We start from the raw sequence: 21,108 nt of genomic DNA, 5'->3' as shown, positions 1-21,108 counted from the left end.
AATTGAAAGACTAGAATCTATTCTGGGACAGGTGCCCTGGTGTGTCCCTGCAGCTGAGGTGTGGGCCAAAGGGCTTGCAGGAAAGGTGACCCCCTCAAGTTTGTTTTGTTGCAAGCCTGTGGGAGAGAGGCACCTTCTCAGCCTCAAGGGTGTGACACATGAAAATGCAAAGACCGAAGACGGAAAGAGACCCACAAAACGGCCATGATAAAAGTTAAAGCAAATCACTCCCTCAAATAAACCCAAGGAACAAGGCTGTTGTTTCCAGCCAAAATTACGTCATAAAAGTAAAATTTTTCTGCTCTCGCTTAAAAAATACTTTATAGCTGTCACCCGAAATAAGTTCATACAAAGCTACAAACTGCCCATACAGAATCTGTATCCACTTTTTAAATATGTCCCCTTATTTACGCTAAAACCCAACATTTTGTTTTTAAATGAAACTAAGCTAAGCACCAAATTGAGAACAGAAAAAACAAACAAAATTCATAGGATTATGACATAAAAACAAATCCTACATCAAAATATTTCCAAACCCCTTGAAAAAAATGTTTTTAAATATTTGCCCCTGTGAAAATCTCAACTGGGCCCTTCAAAGAGACCAAGATACTACATTTACATTTGTTATAAAAATAACTTTACTTTCTACTTTCCAAGTTCCTTCTCCCAGAATTTTGCTCTAGGAAACCCACCTATGCCTACCCATTCAACAGCTTTATACAGGATTATAAGGAATGTGTTACCTGTTATTAACCAAATGTTTGTGCCCCCCCCCAATATTGATGTTGAGATCCCAATCCTCAATGTGATGGTATTATGAGGTGAGGCCTTTGGGGGTGGTTAGGTCATGAGAGTAGAGCCCTTGTGAATGGGATTAGTGCCCTTACAGAGGGACCCCAGAGAGCTTTCTTGATCTCTTTCCACCACAAAGAGGAAAATCAGCAGTGTGCAACCCAATAGCAGATCCTGGCTATGCTGGCACCCCAGTTTTAGACTTCCAGCCTCCAGAGCAATGAGAAATAAATTCTGTTGTTTAGGCCACCCAGACTATGGAATTTTGTGATAGCAGCCCAAACGGAGTAAGACAACACTTGACTGGAATTCAAGAAAGCTGGGTCCTAAACCTCACCCTGTGACCAACCTGCTGCTCTGTGACCTTCGACAAGTCATTTCCATATCTTGGCCTAAGTGTACTCGTCTATGAAAATGACGTGGTCGGACTATATAAATCCCAAGGAATCTTTCTTTTCTGTGATGTCCCCACCACCCGCGAGGGTGCATTTGTCGGTCGTTCTGACCCCATCCAACGATTTCACTGGACATCTCGGTCACAGTGAGAGGGAGCAAAGCCCAGGGTCTCAGAACCTGGTGTTTCTGCCGGCGTTTCCTCTCCTGCTCGATCTTCTGCTGCTTCTCCAGCTTCTCGGTCATGCGAGCTTCCCTCAGGGTCTGGCGCTTGCTCCGTTTGTAAGCTTTGGAGTTGAGAGCCGTCTCCAGGGTCGTGTCCCTGCGCATGCAGGCGACCACCTCCTGTCGCAGCTGTCCAGAGCAGAGCAGTTAGAGAGCCTGCCCAAACGGAAGCCGGATCCCCGAACCCTGACCTTCTCTCCTTTCCATGTAATGGAACAGAATGGGGACTCTACTCAAGTTTCTCAAGCACCACTGGCCTTGTAGTAAACGAAGGAACTAAACTCATGCCAAATGTAAGCGATATTTTCAAGGATTATACATTTTTTCTCCCAAGTAATTCAGATCAAAAGTAATTATAGTACTGCAACAGTAAAGTGAAAAAAAAAAAAAAGATGTGGTCTTGGCTTTTAAATAAATTCATTCTATTTAATTATTTAAATAATTATCTATTTAATTATTCTATTTAACTATTAATGATATTAATTAGTTAATAAGCTTTTAAAATTTTTTACTTTGTTTTAAACGTCATACTCATATTCTCTCTGTGTTAAGAGATTAATTTTAATGATGCTCCAAGAAAAGAATAAAAGAATTACTTTCTGTTCATGTACAGTACATTGTTGAGCAGAAGGTACTCAAACAATGTTAATTCATAGTCTCATACAAAGGATGGGAAATACAGCTTTTGGCTTCCTCCCACTCCAACAATGATATTCTTTGCAAGGTGTTTAAATGTTATATTACATCATGGTCTTAATTTAGATTATTATATACATAATATTTTATCCATATTGCATGTTATATGGTGGTCAGGGGTGGAGACTTGGGAGTACACATTACAATAATCATTCAATTAAATCTGACATCACCATCAATTACAGTTAATTTAATTGGGAAGCTTCCCAGATAACAGATTTCTTTCAATAAAGATCAAACAAAAATCAGAGGCCAATAAGAGTCCAGCATAGTGATGCTAATTTGAATATAAGCTTATTCTTGAAAATATACTTGGTTAGTATTTATTTAACAAGATTTTTATCACTTAATTCATATTATGAGGTCACCAATAAGAAGGAAGTAAACAGAACTTGGAGAATTTTTCTTTTTTAAATTTAAGCAGAAATCTACTCTCACAAATCTATAGTCAAGTGGCACCTACTCACCACTCATGGCCTTCTGTGCCCTTACAACCAATAAGGCACATGTACACCCAAGTTTGTATGACAGTAACGAGTGGAGTGGCCTGTGATTTTCATCATATGCTCCAACAGAACAAATCAAGCAATTCCATACTTACAAACCTCTTTTATCTATTAATAATTCATTTTGTATGGCCCTGACTTTAAAAAACAAACCTATTTGACTAACAGTGAAATGTTCCTTATCCCCTTTGACTAAGTGAGGCAATCTGTGGACGAGGAGACCTGTATCTTTTGGGTCCATAAGGCAAAACTCAGCAAAGTATAAATTAGCTCTCACTCATTCCACTAGTCTTCCTGCTGACTTAGAAAATAGGTCATTATACTGGCTTTTAATAAGTAATTACTCTATAAAGTACAACAAGAAGAGATAATTCACTGCTTAGTCAATATTTGGGTCTAAGGTTTTGATCAAGGGCTCCAAACTTGGGTATTAATGAATAATCAAGCTATATGACACTATTTTAGGTGTTTCTATCAAATGATGAGCTACTAATTCAATAAAGTAGCTGCTTGTTAAAATTATTTTCTTATCTGTTACAATTATTTTCATAGTCATGGCTAGCATTTTACATTTGTGCTTAGAAAGAAGTTCCAATCTACTACACCTTCCTGTTTTTCCTTGGAGTCCTAAAAGCAAACATGAGCTATCCCCATTTGTTCCCAAGGTTTTTCATCCAAGGTAACAAAATGCCATAACTCTGACTTTGTAAACCATAGTACAGGAGAAAAAAAATGTTTCCAATATATGGATGAGAAAAAGCAGAATAATAAGCAGTTCATCTTTATTACTTTTAGCTGTACGCTGTTGGTCTAAAAGATACCACTACTTTACTAAGTTTATATCTTTGTAACAATACAGAATAGACTAAAGGAAACGCACAGATCACACTCTAGGAACAATTACATTTATTTCCTACATCTCGGATTCACTGGGGAAAAGGTATTACCTGACGCTGGAAATTGAGTAACCGAAGTGCTTTCAGCTCCACAGTTGCTTTGGTTCGTAAATCTGGTGGCAAAGAGCCAGGCAGATTTTCCAGTTCTTGTATCCTATGAGCTATGCGAGCCTGAAGTCTAGAGGAAATAATAAAATGGAGGAAGGGGGGAGGTGGAAATATACGTTACAATTTATTCTTAAATGATAAACATCGACCTTAGGTTTAAGTTTATGGGAAAACATATTCCAGACGCTGACAGTCAATTTCTGACACCCAGCTATATTCTCTGATGTTAAACAGAGAAAAGCTACCTTTGCATTAACGCCAACAGGTGCCGTGTGTTACTTAATGCTCTGTTTTCCTACATAACCTCTCTCCAACACCCAGGAATGAAGGCTCGTGCTGTATCTAGGGGAAAAGTCAAATGTTATTGCTCCTAGCGATAACATTTCTCTCTCCTAGCAGAGAGAGAAAACGAGACATGGAGGCATCTGACTTGCTCTCTAAACTCCCAGCCAGCCAGAGTGCAGAGCTGAGACAACAGAGTTTTTCTTTCTAACTTCTAGTTTTATCCTAAGGCAACTGGGCCATTTGCCCTCTTTGCCAAGATGCTGATGACAACAGCCCTTGAAGTGGAGTGGCAAGAGCAGTTTTAGGTGCTGAGGCCACAGAAATCAGTCAAGCCTAAACATTCAGAGAGAGCCCTGCCAACCACAACCACTTCCTCTGTGCACAGTGCTTACTTGAGAAAAGAAAAGACAAATGAGGCATTTTTAAAAATCAGAGGCAGCAGTAAACAGTACTTAAAAACTAAGAGTTTCTAGAAAAGGATGCTGGGCATTCTCTATTTTAGACACCATTAAAAATATAATGGCAGGTACTTCCTCTTTATTAAAAAAAAAAAGAAAATAGAAGACATCTCACTTTCTTCATTTATTTGGGATACTATTAGTGTTATACATGTAATCTGCTGGTTTTAGAGTTTCCTGGATCCTATTCTTACTAATAATTATATGCCATTTAAATCCATTTTTGGAACTGCTTCCCCCTAAATTTGGGACAAACTATCTTGGAATGGATTTCCACAAAGAAAGAACAGTAATAAAGTAGTAACTTAGTTAAACTAAGTTAATATTAACGACATTAAATTAAGTAAAATTAATGTACAATTCTCTCTCTCTCTCTCTCTCTCTCTCACACACACACACCCTACAAGGTAAATGCTATAATGATCCCATTTTACTGATGAGAAAACTAAGATCTGTAGACATCACAGATCTAAAAGAAGGAGCCAAGATTGGAACCCTTGTTTGCCTGATACTCAAACCACTGAAATGATATTATAGATAATTAAAATGCACAATCTGAGAACTTTCCTGAACCTCAACTATAAAAGTTGAAAATTAAGAATTCTGTTACAAATGAATATCATGTTTTTTTCTAACCTTTATGATGTTGCATAATAACATAAAAAAGTAAAACCTTCTGTGAGTTAGATGCTGCAAAATATCTTAATACATAATGCGGCCCAAATATCAAAATGAGTGCTTTTCTAAAACCTACAGTTGTTTGGTTTGGAGAGAAATAAAATGCCATTGTTTGCCAAAATTTGAAAATAGTAGTAAGGTAAATGATTCATTTTTCATTGACTCACTAAAAATAATATTTATGACAGATTCCTGTTTTATTTGCTACATATGTTTTATTGATTCTGATTTACTGAATGATTCAGTATTATAATCATTGCTGTCATGCTGCCATTTTAACCCTGAATATCAATATATACAATAGCACTTGGGAGGGGGGCGGGTATATACATACATAATGAGTGAGATGTGCACCATCTGGGGGATGGTCATGCTGGAGACTCAGACTTGTGGGGCGAGGGGAGGAATGGGCATTTATTGAAACCTTAAAATCTGTACCCCCATAATATGCCGAAATAAAAACAAAACAAAAAAACAATAGCACTCTTAAATGGTCTTACCATTCAACAGACTAAAAATCTGTTAGTTCAAACAATAATAAATTTTCATCATTTTACTCTTTTGGTAAAATTGTTCAAAGTCTCCCAACTTTCTCCCACTTTTTGTTTACTAGTGATACTCATGGGATTATTATCATGTTTTGTTTTTTATTTTCACTATATGAAACAAACATCTACTTCATTTACCCAACTCATTTTCTAAAATAGTCACATAGCCCCTAATCTCCAAATATAGCAAAAAATGATGATGCATCTTAACGATTAGGATATGAAGAGGAAAATCCACTGTGGATTTTTTCCAAATATATAAGTTAAAGGGAAAAAAAGTAAAACCAAAACAACTCTACTTTTGAAGGATTATGGCCCTACGAAAGGAAAATTAAATATTATAGTGGGGTGAAATGATAGCCAATGATTTGGCTATTCTACTTCCTTGGTTCTAGATTCCTTGCAGACCTTTCTTATTTGAATAGCCTAGAACTCAGACTATCCCTTGGTACTCTGGTTTATTCTCTTTGACAAAGTGGGTCAGATGCTGAATTAGAGGAATAGCTGTTTCATCTTCCAAAGGACTACAGAACCAGGACTAAATAAATAATTGTAAGGCAACTGGCCTGACAGTGTAGAGATTAAATCATACTCAGCTGGAGGGTGAGAAGTAGGCAGAGTGGGGGGATGTGAGGAGGTGGGGAGTGGGACTTGGGGTAGATGGGGGGTTGGGTGACTAGGGCATTGGAGTGAGTGGGACTGGGGGGCGGGGTGCACTTCTCCCTAAAATGACTGCTTCCTCAAACAGCCTAGTAATTTGTCAGTGAATCTGATTTCCCAGCACAAAAGAATCCCTCTTTTTATGAAAAGGAGGCAAGAGGTACAAAGTGCAAACTCTAGGAGAAGAAGAAAGGTAGATTCCATAGTAAAATTACAGGCATTCGATTCGGTGGGTAAGAAAGGTACAGGAGGGGCTTCTTCTAACGTGGAAAATTGTATCTTTGTTGTTGCTGTTCTTAATAGAAATCTTCATTTTAAATAATGCTCCTCTCCAGACAATTTCATCTTCCTGTCAATGGGATTCAGCGGGTAGTCTGATAAAGAGATTCAGGATTCTAAACTTCCTGAAACAACAACAAGATGTAATACTGCATAACTGCAGGAGACTCATTTAGTGTCCTCACAAGTACAGAAAATTGAAGCAGAATTAGGTCACTCAGGTTTTTCATACAGATTGAACAGTAAATCAAGAAGGGTTACTGTTCTGGCAAGAAAAAGAGTTCCATTAAAGGCAACAGATATTTGTTCAGGTCCAGAGGAGAAGTTTATGATTCCTGTAGGAGAGTTATTTGAACAGAAAATGACACTGGTACATTTTGTTCCTTCAAGGAGCTGAGTGACACTTAAAAAGAGAGAGAGAATGTGTGTATGTGACTTTTTGAAACTCTGCTGGTAAAGTGGCTATTGGTAATTTTTGAGAAGGAATTTTCGGGGTTGCAATGGACACGAGGGCAGGACAAAACAATCACAGGTAAGCAGCCTGGGCTTGCTTCCCCAAACAAAGAGGGTCTGCGACTGCTTTCACACTAAATTCTGACTTGATACCAAAGACAGCTGATATAATTCAAAGATGCCCTTCCCAAGTAAACCCCTTCCAAGTGTGAAATACATCTTCCATGCAAACATCTGTGGAATTAGTTTACATGCCAACGTGACAATTGCTGAAGTACTTTTATTCAAGCCTCTAACTCTAAATGGAAGGAACTGAAGTTATGCATATTAAGAGGGCAAAGAAAGTGTGCCAGAAAGAATTTTTAAAAAGAAGCACAAATATCTCTCTGACACCACAGAGGGAAGCCATAAAGTTCCACTGTAAGAGAAAGATGGTCAAAAAGAAAGAATCCAATTAAAATGGGAGAAAAAAAACTAGAGAGCTTGGACAAATCTGAGGCAAACGTGTTCACATGCAGAAACTTATTTATGTTCAACCTACTGAATAAAGAAGGTCAATTTGTCAAAATTCTGATTTCAGGATGAACAAGGCAAAGCAGCCAACTAACTTAAAAGTTAAAAAAATGTGGCTCACGCCTGTAATCCTAGCTCTTGGGAGGCCGAGGCGGGCGGATTGCTCAAGGTCAGGAGTTCGAAACCAGCCTGAGCAAGAGCGAGACCCCGTCTCTACTATAAATAGAAAGAAATTAATTGGCCAACTGATATATATATAAAAATTAGCCGGGCATGGTGGCTCATGCCTGTAGTCCCAGCTACTCGGGAGGCTGAGGCAGAAGGATCACTCGAGCCCAGGAGTTTGAGGTTGCTGTGAGCTAGGCTGACGCCACGGCACTCACTCTAGCCTGGGCAACAAAGCGAGACTCTGTCTCAAAAAAAAAAAAAAAAAAAAAAAAAAAAAAAAAAAAAAAGTTAAAAAAAAATGTAAGATCCTGAATATTTCCCATCAATTTTCATAGACAAGGTAAGTGGTATTACAACGGCCAGAGAAATTGACATCGGTTAAAGAATTTCTGACAGATGATTTTTGCTCAAACTAAGTTCATTAAATTGTAAGAGAAGATTTTTTTTATACCTTGTACAGATCTTTGATCAGGTGATAAAGATGCTCTAGTAGATCCTTCCAGTTATCAGTGCAAAAGGCTAGTAAGCCATTCTGTTACAGAGGGTCGAAAGAAAAAAGAGTTTCTTTGCTGTCTTTTACAAGTGCCTAAGGGACTTACTCTAACCCTTAAGAGATAATTTTACTAATCTCTGCAGTTGAACAACTTACTCTCACATAGGCACAAGCCAGCTATTGCTCTGTAAGTAAGAATACAAATCACGCCCCTGCAATGCTGCCAATGAGAATCTATGCTGCTTCTCCACGTGGCCACGGGAAGATTCTGGACCAGGATTGCCCAGATCAATCATTTCAAAAGCCACACAGGCCGCGCGCTGTGGCTCACGCCTGTAATCCTAGCTCTTGGGAGGCCGAGGCGGGCGGATTGCTCAAGGTCAGGAGTTCAAAACCAGCCTGAGCAAGAGCGAGACCCCGTCTCTACTATAAATAGAAAGAAATTAATTGGCCAACTGATATATATATAAAAAAATTAGCCGGGCATGGTGGCGCATGCCTGTAGTCCCAGCTACTCGGGAGGCTGAGGCAGGAGGATTGCTTGAGCCCAGGAGTTTGAGGTTGCTGTGAGCTAGGCTGACGCCACGGCACTCACTCTAGCCTGGAAAACAAAGCGAGACTCTGTCTCAAAAAAAAAAAAAAAAAAAAAAAAAAAAAAAGCCACACAGCTTTACAAAGTAGACATTTATCAAGTAATACTAATAATATGAAAAACAGCCATCCTGCTACATTCTGCAATGCATATAATTCAAAAGATACTGACAGAATTTGTTTTGTGTTTTTTTTTTTAATTTATAAACACAAAAGTGGAAGACAAAAGCTTTGGAATTGGAATAGGCTACATAGGTCTACTTAATCCTGTATACTTAATATGGACCCATTAAGATCACTTTCAAAAAAGGTGCTAAAAGGAACTCATTACAAGAAAGTCCTACAATGTAAATTCTGGCAAAAATGATAAAGGGACATTTAGAAGCCATTACAATAAAAAGCTAAAGCACATACACACACACACACACACACACACACACACACACACACACACCCCAGGCTGAGTAAGGAAAAAATGTCCAGACATATATAAAATTTCTAGGTGTAGAGAGCACCGATAACTATGAGGGTAGTTTAACAAAGGTACTGGTAGCTTTGTACCATTAGGGTAGGAAAAAAATATTACCTCTTAGGATGTCAGAATTTTAGAGCCAGTACATGATACCTCTATATCTCATTACTGACTTTTTAGCTTTTTTAAATTCAACAGCAACATAAAAAAGTATTACACATGAATACAGTCTTTCTGTCCAGGAGTATGCTAGTATTTAACTTTATAACACACAGCAATTATTCACCCAACAGAATCTGCTATTAGCATTGAAATATCAATCGATGATGAGTATCTAGCTCTTTAGGTATACACGAAATGCTGGTAACAGCAATATAAAAGCTCTTCACGGATGATTAGTAATAGTAATGAGAGTAAAGTTATACTCTTCATTCAAAAAACTGCACACATCTAATGGCAATTATGTCTAATTTCTTTCATGGTTAGCTCTCAAAGCTGGTAACTTAGTATTTTAGTTTAATTACAAATAAGCAGTGTGCTTTTCACTAAAGATTAAGGTAATATTTTAAAAGAGAGCCCAAACATTGCTTATTAACATTTTCTATCATTTTAAAACTCTAATTTTCTTATTTATTTATCTATTTTTCCAGCATATTATGGGGGTACAAATGTTAAGGTTATGTATATTGCCCTTGCTCCACCTCCCCCCTCGAGTCAGAGCTTCAAGCGTGTCCATCCCCCAGATGGTGCACATCACATTCATTGTGTATGTATATACCCATCCTTAATTTTCTTTTAAATTAAGTAATATTTGGGAGATAATAATAATAGCTAATATTTACTAGATGAATCAGTATCATTTTATCTTCCCAACTCTTCGAGAGGTATATTCTTTTAATATATGAGGAAACTGAGTCACAGAAAAGGGATAAAACTTGACCACAGTAGCACAGCTTGTAATGACGGAGTATGCACTCTGGCAGACTCCAGAATCCACAATTTTAGCTTTGTTTTATCTTGACTCAGCACTTACTGGACTCCCTTTGGGGTTTCCATCAGGGGGCTGCTAACTACAGCCTGCAGGACAAATCCTGCCCAAGGCCTTGTTTATACATAAAGTTTCACTGGACCACGGCCAGCCCATCACTGTCTACAGCTGTTGTCATACTACAAGGGCAGAGCTGAGTCCTTGTGACAGAGACATAAGGGCCCATAAGGCATAAAATATTTACTATCTGCCCTCTACAGAAAAGTTTTACCAAGCCCTGATTTTGATAAATATGCCCAAATCAGGTAAAAATTAATTTCCTGGAGTAAGAGTTTAAATAAGGACCCTCATATGAAGACACTTGCATAGGGTTTACCCATAAAGCTGGACCAAGCTATAGACCGAAACACACATGAATTAAAACACAGAACATATTATATACCGAGCTACCGAAGTATGCTTTTTAGTATGACATGTAGCATTAACCTGCAGGTCAGGCCAACACAACACACTCAACATCTGACCACCTCGGTCATTATTCAAGGACACAAATACAAACAAGGACAAGGCGTTGGATAAGTGAATTGTGAGATGACCACTTTCTTGGATCCACAGGACTCCAGGCTGGAAACGGGCCTTGAATCCCCAGTGCCTGGCATGTCACAGGGTAGATATAATAAAAGTTTTCGGACTGAGTGAGTGAAAATTGCAGTTTGGCCAACCCAGTGCCACCATAGCCCCTGGACCCCCAATGGCACACAAACTCCTGTGACTTAGTTCTGAAGCCATCCTCCTTGCATGAGTTTCTGTCTCCCTCATCTCCTGTAGGCCCTTCCCTCGGCCCACAGCAGGACGACCGTGACAGAAGGGGCCACCTCACCTGTAGGCTTGGTGGCACTTGCTAGAAACACCGCAGGTGCGCCCCTCCGCCGGCGAGGGGGCCTTACCTGTATTCCCGCTCCTGCAGGATCTCCACGGGGTCCAGGCCTTGCGGTTTCTGGATGGGGCTGATCCGGCTCTGCTTCTGCTGCAGCTGCAGGATGGGCGAGGGCTGCCCCGGGGCCGGCTGCGGCACCGAGGGCCCGGGCACGGCGGCCGCGGGCGGCTGCGCGGCTGCGGGGGGCGCGGGCGAGGGCCGGCCGCTGGGCGCGGGCACCGGCAGCTTCTGCGGGGTGCTCGGGCCGCTCAGCTCCGGCCCCGGGCCTGCGGGACAAGAGCGACATGGGCAACTCGTGCGGGACGGCGCCCTGTGGGCCACACCTGGCCTGCTGCCGCCCCCGGGGCCCAGTGATGAGAACCACTAAGTGTCTTACAGACCTAAGGGGAGGGGAGGGAAGAGGAGGGCGAGGAGGAAGAGGAGGGAGGAGGGAGAGAAGGGCAGGATGAAAGGGGGAAAAGGAAAAAGAAAAAAAAAAATCTGGCATCTATCCCCATAGGAAAATGGCATTCACTAATGAACATGGGTGAAAATAGTCCCAAAATGACTCTGAACAAAATTGATTAAGGAGACAATGGCCAGGTTTTAATGTAGCTCTAGAGTGTTTTTGTTTTGTTTTAATTATGTGTGCATTCACAGTTCAAAAAAGTAAGGGATTCCACACAGCACTCAGATGTAATTTGGGTGTGGTCCTAAAATCACATCTTGCAAACTGCACAGCACCCCTTTCTAGGGCAGACCACTGGCCCAATCTGCAATAGCCCTGCTCTTAGAACCAACATTTTGCCGGCAGGGCAAGGAGTTTGCCAGTCTTCTGAAGTAAGCTAAAAGGAGCACACGTTTTTCTTTAATGGCCTATAAAGCATATTTGAGGCTCAAATCAGTGAATTTCAGAACTTAATTTTTTTTACTACATATCAGAAAATATTTCTAAAAACATTCAATACCAGCAAAAAAAAAAAAAAATTCTGCTCATTCCACCTAATAAAAATTAGCAAATATCACGATTCAACAGACCATTTTTCTCATGTTATCAGAACGAAATGACTTGTAATCTTCAAGCTTATCAAAATATATTTAATAAGTTAAAGTAATTTTCTACATTAAAGTTCAGGAGTTTAAATTAATTGCCAAGTACAGACTTTTTAAAAAAAGTATTCCATTTCTCCTCCTAGGTGAATTTTTAGTTACCTTAAAATCATAAATAAGATTAGTGATGCTACTAGATGAGTCAGTAAACTAAAAAAAAAAAAGAATCTCAGTAAGCAGATGTTAAAATCTCTAAAAGGCTCTCAAATCTTCCAAGTATTTTCTATATCCTTTCTAAGAAAAAATAAAGTTATTAAATGATAACAAAAATAATAGCCTATAAACCTCAGAGCGACTTAATAATTAACCATACAAAGACATACATTATGAAAAATTGAACACATTTATTCCATTTCCAGCAAACACCAATTAGAAATGGGCTGAAATGACAATGCAAAGAAAGCTATAAGCAAACATTTTGACAGAAGGAATGTGAAGAATTAGAACAAACTTCTTAGGAAACCACAGTGTGCTTCTGTGTTTGTGTGTGTGTGTGTGTGTGTGTGGTGTTATTGTCATTCCTTCTTTCCCCTCCTTCTGAAATTAGGTAAAACATTTTCCAAAAATATAGAGCTAGGTAAGATTTCTTCTTCAGGTAATTTGTACTCCTGGTTCTGTGAGTTAATGAAAAAATCCTGGCAGAAAATATGTTATCTTTTTATTTTTTATTTTAGGTACTGTAAATGTACCACCACAATAAAGACTTTCTTTTCATCTAAGTACTTTCTCATTTTTTTTCTGAATGGAGGTCTTTTACATAATGCATACCTTTTCATAATATTTTATATTTAGAGTTCCTTTCATCTATATGTAAGAAACCAATTTCTAAATATTAACTCTCAGGGCTATTAAGCATAGGAACGAGTTATAGAGGGAAGTTTTAGAATAGTTTTTCCCTAGAGGTCTTTAAAACAGGGTACACTTTTCATTTGGGTTGCTTTAGGTGTGATCCAGTCCAATGAGAGCAGGTACCGATTTCTGACATTTATTTTAAATTCTCTATGATTCTATGAATCCTCTTAATAAACTCAAGAAGCTGGTAAAATCAAATACATCTCAAGACATGGTATAAGCATACTAAATAATGAATTTAATACACTGAGGTCCTCTAAAACCACCACCTTTAATAAAAAGAAAATTCGGGTCTTATTGATAACATCATAAGAATTACTTTAAGTTCAGTTCTCCAAAGTGTTTTTCTTCCTTTCAAAGTTCAAATAATTCATCAACAAAAGCCATAACACTGCAGCAGTGCTATACAGTGCTATTCACTTACTCTGGGCACTCCTTTCTTTAGCACTACTCCTTTCAAATATAGATGCAGAAGCCTATGATGACTCCTTGAAGTACACATTTTTTAAGTCACTATTTTTAAAACCATATTTAACAACAACAATAAAAAAAAAAGGTATGCAGAGTAGATCTGTCACCCTTGGTTCAGAATCTAGTCATTTTTAGTCTGTGACTCCAAACTAGATCTGATATACACATGGACAGCCTTCTCCAAACACCAAATATAAGGACATGCCAATCTACTTAGATTCACCCTTGACCTTCAGAGACACAGAGAGAGCCAAACATAAACTTACACACTCAAATCTCCAGTTTAAAAGTACTACAACCTGCTGTGCACTAAATAGGTACATTTAAAACACCTTGCCGGGCGCTGTGGCTCACGCCTGTAATCCTAGCTCTTGGGAGGCCGAGCCGGGTGGATTGCTCAAGGTCAGGAGTTCAAAACCAGCCTGAGCAAGAGCGAGACCCCGTCTCTACTATAAATAGAAAGAAATTAATTGGCCAACTGATATATATATAAAAAATTAGCCGGGCATGGTGGCACATGCCTGTAGTCCCAGCTACCCGGGAGGCTGAGGCAGAAGGATCACTCCAGCCCAGGAGTTTGAGGTTGCTGTGAGCTAGGCTGACGCCACGGCACTCACTCTAGCCTGGGCAACAAAGCGAGACTCTGTCTCAAAAAAAATAAAAAAAATAAAAAAAATAAAAAAAAATAAAACACCTTATATCCTTCCAGAAGTAATGGTAAGTTTCGCCTCAGCTCCATCACCTACTGGTTGTGTGAACCTGAACAAGTTACTTAACCGATCCCGGCCTCAGTCTCCTCATCTACAGAATGGGGATAATAACCATATCTACCTCATAGGGCAGTGGTAAGGATTCAATGAGATGATGTGTCTACATGCTCAAACCTCAGCTCTGGTCATTTTCATTGCAACCAAGGACAGAGAGGTAAAGAAGCCTAATTTAATTTTACTCATCAGCTATGCAGAAAAACCCCCTGGCAAAAGAAAACAAACTTCCTTGTGGGAAATTCAGTACCACATTAGCTGGCAGCTTTGGGAGTACTCTTTTCTACACAAATTTCAAAGTGTTAGTTTAATACAACTGCTCAGCACAAATACTCAGATAAGTCAGCTTGCCATGTGCTTCCTGCTAATCTGCTATCAGAGACACTTCGAAGCAAACTCCACTTCCTAACTAAACACCACAAGTTCCTTTACTGTGTGGGTCTATTTTCTGCCCCCTCCAACAGATCGTATTATATAAAAACTTCTCCTTATAGAAGCTAGGGAACCAAACACGGCTCGCTGCAATTAGCCATGCCCAGAATGTAGCTACCTCTTCCTTAGGTTTCCATCTGTCCCTCAAGCAGCTTACAGGGTTCATCTGCCTGACTGGGTTCGCGCTCTATCGACAGAAATCATCTCCCCTACACCAGACACTCATGGTCTGCAACTTGGTAAGACTCTTCCCTGGTATCTTCAAATGGAAGACAAATCACATTCTTTAGCTTATCTCCTATTCCCTCCTCTCCAACATAAACAATTTAGGCTTAATTGTCTGAGGTACAAAATGCCATTTGCTTTTCCATCAGTCCTCACCTTAGGAGTCAAAATAGATTCATGCTCTGGCCCTCCAGAAGGGATCCCAGCACAGCTAAGGGAGGGTCTGTGTTGGAGGCATCCCTATGCCTGTATTGAAGAAACAGGACAACGAACTTACTAAAATACCTAAGTCTCACATGTGCAGAATTTCTGTGCATTCAGAGCTTCCACTTGGTCTTCTATAATAGTATACAGGACAATAATGCAAATAAAATTTTGTGCATTAAATAAGAATTCCAGTGGTTTCCACAGCTTGGAAAAGACAAATGTAATGAAGTGCATTTAAATAGAGCATACCGAGAAATCTCAGATGCCCAAAAAAAAAAAAAAAAAAAAGAGAGAAAACTACAAAACCCAACAAGGTGGAGGCACAAGCACTGAAAAAAAATGAGCAAAAAACTTTTATTGTCTATTATAAGGTCCCTCTCTCAAAACCCAAAACCCAAAACTTTTTCAGTTCCCATTTTTTATTTTGCCTGAATCTCTAAAAGGGAAAGTGAATCAAAATGAAAAGAAAAATGACGGGTTAGATTTGAGTGGTGCCCATAGCAGGTAAGGCACATTCCATTATAAAAGCGGCTGACACTTCGTAGGGGAAACCACTGCAGAGTTATGTGTTCAGCATGCAATGCCTCGAGTCTAACCTTAATTCTCTGGTGGGAGCTAGGATGATGTCACTTTTGGTGAATGATAACTTTGGAGTAGGTTTGAAGCAGACCACTCCAGCCAAAAAGATTCTCTGCACACATGAATAATACTAGGAAATGAAACAAAAGAAAAATGGGAACATGACTACCTCTAGATAAGTAAATATATACTAAAACTTACTTTTTCCCAAAATATTAGCAAGGATATTCGTATGCAATTATAGTTTGTTTGTTTGTTTTTCAAAAAAGGAGAGGAGATAAACAATAAAGTTTAATATTATAGTTACTTTAAAAAGAAAAATTTGCCTCATTTTGACTTGTTCTAAATGCCAATCTAAAAAAATATCTTTGGCAAGTAAGGTTATCTGTCTCCCTAATGAAATCTGAGACCTGGGGCCAGGCTCAGCAATGCTGTCAGATGGAAGATCCTTCTCAGTGGCAGGAATGGGTCCGTTCTATTTGAAGGAGGTATCTTCTTTCCTCCTTCATTCACAATCTCCTTGTCTACTCTGCCATAAAACCTTGTTTGCCCAAATATTTTTATTTCTAACGAAGGCCCGACTGTTAGAAATTAAGACAGGAGCAGTGAGTAATAAATGAATTTCCTTTCATGACAGGGATATGATGAGGGAAAATGTAGGTACTGAAGCCAGGTTAAGAAAAAATACAGCCCTCTCTTCTGAAAATGATCCAGAAAATGCACTCAACGTTGAGTTTATTAGGACATGAAGCATTTATTATGTACAAGTGTCCAAACAACTAAAATGCCATCTTTTAAATTTTACTGCTTTGCTCGGTCTCCTCATTTTAATTTTGGATAAAAACGTTTCTCAAGTGAATCATTCAGCTTCCTATCATCTTAAATGATAGCTTGGAAACTTTCACTGCTGAGTCTAGGTCATTTTTAAAAATACCTATGCCTGTGGAGGTCTGCAACAATGTGACACCTGGGACCAGCTGCAACATATAGTGGATTATGCCCAGATGACAAGGTCCCCAACCACTAGGTTTTGGGGAGGTTCGGTTTTGCTCCCTCCTCCCCATCAAGCTTTCAGCTATTTGGTTGCTACCTGCAGGCCTCTACTTGAAACCTGCTAGATGAAATCCTCATAAACTGAGACGTGGCATATAGAAAGGTCGTCAATTCTGTTGGCATTGTGTCTAGAGTAAGAATAACAAGGCTTTAAGTAAGGAGGAGCTAAGATATTCTGCCTCTTGACACACAGGGGTAAAATGCTTGCATTCTGGTACGCGGACTTTGTGACAGATCCTTTCCCTTGTCATGAGCCTTTTTCCAGGAAGGAGCCAGCACGGGAGAGTGGTTAAGAGCATGAGCTCTCCAGTCAGACTGCTGGATGGGGCCTGAATCCCGACTCTCCATCTATTAGTGGTGTGACATGTACCCAGTACTTATCACTGAGAATGGTGCATGAGTAAGCCAGTAGGCACTCAATGAGTGTGAGCTACACACGTATGTGTATACACACACACACACACCTTTTTGTTCCATCTGGCTGCCTTCCCAAGAGCTAGAGTTTTGTAGTTTTAAAATCTGAATACGTTGGGGTTCACGCTGCAATTTTCTGCATGGTTTTCTCGTACAACCTCTCCTCCAGCCCCACTCACTGCTCCGTCCTATGTGATCCTCCACCTAGTAAACGGCTCCACGCAGAAAACCTAGAGATGAAATGACACTTTCCTGCTGTTTAAAAACCCACTGCTAGGGTGTGATTTGTTTGTGTGTCTCCCCCTCAAACCAAATCCATAGGATGAAATTCTAATCCCCAGAGAGATGCTGTTAGGAGATAGGGCCTTTGGGAGGTGACTGTCATGAGGATGGAGCCCTCATGGCTGGGATTAGTGCCCTTATAAAAGAGGCTCCAGAGAGCTGCCTCAGCCCTTTGTAAAGAAATAGTGAGGGCCGGGCGCGGTGGCTCACGCCTGTAATCCTAGCACCCTGGGAGGCCGAGGCGGGCGGATTGCTCGAGGTCAGGAGTTCGAAACCAGCCTGAGCAAGAGTGAGACCCCGTCTCTACTATAAATAGAAAGAAATTAATTGGCCAACTAATATATATAAAAAAAAAATTAGCCGGGCATGGTGGCGAATGCCTGTAGTCCCAGCTACTCGGGAGGCTGAGGCAGGAGGATTGCTTGAGCCAGGAGTTTGAGGTTGCTGTGAGCTAGGCTGACGCCACGGCAGTCACTCTAGCCTGGGCAACAAAGCGAGACTCTGTCTCAAAAAAAAAAAAAAAAAAAAAGAAATAGTGAGAAAGCATCGTCTGTGAAACAGGGTGCAGCCTCTCACCACACACTGAATCTGCCAGTGCCCTGTTTGTGGACTTCACAGTCTTCAGACTGTGAGAAATAAATTCATTGAAATTACCTACCTTTCAAGTAGGCCAACTCTGGGAGTTGCCTCTACCAGAAAAGAAACATTTATAAACTCAACAGGTAAAATATTTAAAAAATATATATATTAATCTAAACTCATTCCCATTATCCAAGTCCCAAAACCTAGGAAGAGTACAAACATCCCAAACTAGTTGTTTGCAATAACCAGCATGTCTGGACTTGCCCGAATGGGTGGAAAACATTCACAGGAAATGGTATAAATGTCAAGGAAGTATCCCATTCCCTGGAATCCGAGGCTCTCATTAGAGCAGCCCCATAAACGCGCTGCTTTTCCAGCTCTTCACAAAAACCTTCCTAGAGAAAACGACTTCCTTGGGAGATCACCCCACAGTCCTCTGTACCTCTGAATTTTATCAGTGGGATGGATCAAGCCAGACCCAGCAGGAGGGCATGCAAAGGATGATGTCATCTCTACCCACTGCATAATGTCATGGCTTCAGATTTTATCCCAGCGTGTATAAGAAATAGGTCATGTGGAATCTGTTACTCTATTATGAACAAATGTTACTGATGTTTCTATCATGTAGTACTTCTTTCAATAATGATGATGATGATGATGACAATGATAATTTACAGAATGATCCCACCCGGGAAACCTGCTTTACACTCTCATGCTAGAAATGGCTGCGTGTCCTCTGAGAAACGGGTAAGCAACCTCCTTCCAAATGGTGAGAATTAGGTACATGATCCTGTCTCCTTTTGGCTCCAAGTGTCAAAAAGCTCAAGTCATCTTTGAAGCTCAGGCACAGCAACTGTGAGAGCTTTTGTGGTCCTCACGTTGCTGACTTCAATTTCTTACTTCTTTGTCTATTTTCCATTGTTTCTGTTCGTTCTACTTGATAATTATTTTATTACAGGTATGCTTCTTGCAAGCCTCCCCGGACGCTTTTCACAACAAAAAAGGGTAGAAATAAATAAATCAGCAAATATAAAATGGCTTTAGAGGGGCTGATTTGAGGAGTGGGTTTTGTTGAAGGAATGCACTGGGTACCAGGGTCCTTAACCTGGGGTGTGTGGATGGGCTTTTGAGAAACCTTGAACCTCTTGAAAGAGAATGCAAAATCGTGGGTGCTAGTGCTTTCCCCTAGGTCCGCGGCTTGCCTGAGTCTCTGAAGTTTAAGAAACACTGCTCTAGGGACTCTCTAGCAGGAGACCAAGAATCTCGGCCATCTGAGTGGAGCAAAGAAAGAGAGCCAGGGAGGTACAACACAAGGCTAAGTCAGCCCCGGGCTTACACCAACCCGGCGCTTCTGTGTGTGAGCAGTCTTGCCTATGCGAGCCGGACCGCGGCATTATTCACTGGCTGTATATTAACCTACCAGATGGTCTGCTGTAGTTAACAAGGGCCGGCTGCTGCTGTTGCGGCTGTGGTTGTGGCGGGGGCTGCTGCTGCTGTTGCTGCTGTTGCTGCTGCTGCTGCTGCTGTTGCTGTTGCATGCCGGGCAATGTCCTTTTCCCCTGGACTGCAAGCTGCAGTGTTTCGGGGAGGGGCTGGCCCCGGGCCAGCATTTTGTAAGCTAAAATCTGAGCTCGAAGCTGATGCAGCTGGACGGGACTGAAAGGCGAGGGACCTTTGTTGGGCTGGCTCATCGCCTGTGGATCACCCGGGATGAGGGGCCCTGGCTGGCTGGGTGGCATCTGGGGTGGGGTTGGGCCTCCTCCAGACATGGGGCTGGAGACGTGCTCTGGGGCTCCCAGTGGAGATGGGTGCGGCGACATATAACCTAAAACAGAACACAAGAGGAGGTCACAGGCTGCCCCCGACAACCCTGAAAGAGAGGTATCCCTAAATGCGCCGATAATTTTCTAGAGCAACACTGTCTGATAGAAATTCAAATTATACACAATTTAATAATTATATATAGCTTTAAAATTTAATATAGAATATGTGCTTTATACATGTATAAAATTTAAAATTTTCTAGTAGCCACATTTAAAAAGTAAAACAAAAAATTAAAGTTTATTTACATAATATATTATATTGAAACCAACATATTTAAAACATTATCATTTCAAAACATAAAAATTATTGATGAGATATTCTACATTCTTTTTTGCATGGTAAGTCTTTGAAATTCAGTAAGTATTTTACACTTAAAGCACATCTCGATTTGGACTAACCACACAAGGCAAACTGGTGGTGACTGTTGTATACCTAAAGGACAGGCCCCAGGGGATAGTACTATCTGTTAAAAGTAGCTCCAACTGAGAGAACAAAACCTGAAGGTGCCTAATATGTCTCGATGGGGAATGACAAATGTCTGTGGGAAGAGCAAATATTTGGTTTACTATTATGCATGTTATGAATAACTTGCAATTATTGAGAGTCTGCATACTGTAGGCATTTTGCAAGGAGATGAGTTACACTCAACTATTTCCATTGAGTTCTCCCTAGAAGCAGAGCCCAATTCAAGGATTGAGTGTAGACAATTTACTGGGGAGGTGCAGGGACACAGGTAGAAGTATGCAAAGGCGATAGAAAGAAGGGAAGGCAGCCCATAAAAGGTGCATTATGGAGCCTGCTGCTATAGTGGGTGTCTGAAGATTAATCCAGTGAAGATGCTCTGGGATATAAGGTAAGTAACTTGCCTTCAAATTATCCTAGGAAAAGGGGTGAAGATGCTGGTATATGTATACTCTTAACAATCATCAGTCACTGGTTATTTCACTGGCGATGACTAATGCTGCTCTGGGATCATTATTCTCCAGGGACCTTTCCGGGTGTGGGTAAGGAGAGTGTCAGTAGATGGAAGTAACCCAAGACAGTCATTCCAGCCAGGATAAATCAGCCTGGTAGAGGTGTAGCAATGATAAGGGGCCCCCAAAAGGATGTGAGCAGAACCTATATTATTTCCCCAGTCCTCATAACAATCCTAGGAGATATGTACTGTTACCTCAGTTTTTAAAATGAGAAGACT

General features: G+C 40.4%; 1 protein-coding gene and 1 long non-coding RNA gene across 6 annotated transcripts in view; both read right to left on the bottom strand.

Annotated features, from left to right (window-relative positions):
• SMARCA2 (SWI/SNF related BAF chromatin remodeling complex subunit ATPase 2) overlaps nucleotides 1-21,108 on the bottom strand; it is a 169,882-nt gene that overhangs the window by 126,649 nt on the left and 22,125 nt on the right. For all 5 annotated transcript variants that reach the window (XM_012737315.3, XM_020289283.2, XM_020289279.2 and 2 more), the window contains exons 4-7: nucleotides 19,510-19,914; nucleotides 11,150-11,405; nucleotides 3,560-3,686; nucleotides 1,366-1,539 (exon numbers count right to left, since the gene is read on the bottom strand). In XM_012737315.3, the coding sequence (XP_012592769.2) occupies nucleotides 1,366-1,539; nucleotides 3,560-3,686; nucleotides 11,150-11,405; nucleotides 19,510-19,914 (962 nt within the window). The remainder of the gene's footprint in view (nucleotides 1-1,365; nucleotides 1,540-3,559; nucleotides 3,687-11,149; nucleotides 11,406-19,509; nucleotides 19,915-21,108) is intronic.
• LOC142874279 (uncharacterized) lies at nucleotides 12,196-18,034 on the bottom strand. Its single transcript, XR_012922089.1, has 2 exons — nucleotides 14,246-18,034; nucleotides 12,196-13,883 (listed from the first exon to the last, which is right to left on the bottom strand). It is a non-coding gene; the product is annotated as an uncharacterized LOC142874279 (long non-coding RNA).

Source organism: Microcebus murinus, chromosome 12 (assembly GCF_040939455.1).
Source record: "Microcebus murinus isolate Inina chromosome 12, M.murinus_Inina_mat1.0, whole genome shotgun sequence".
NCBI classification, from domain to species: Eukaryota; Metazoa; Chordata; class Mammalia; order Primates; family Cheirogaleidae; genus Microcebus; species Microcebus murinus.
Note: the sequence above shows the minus strand (reverse complement) of the source record. Positions and strands in the feature narration are given on the sequence as shown.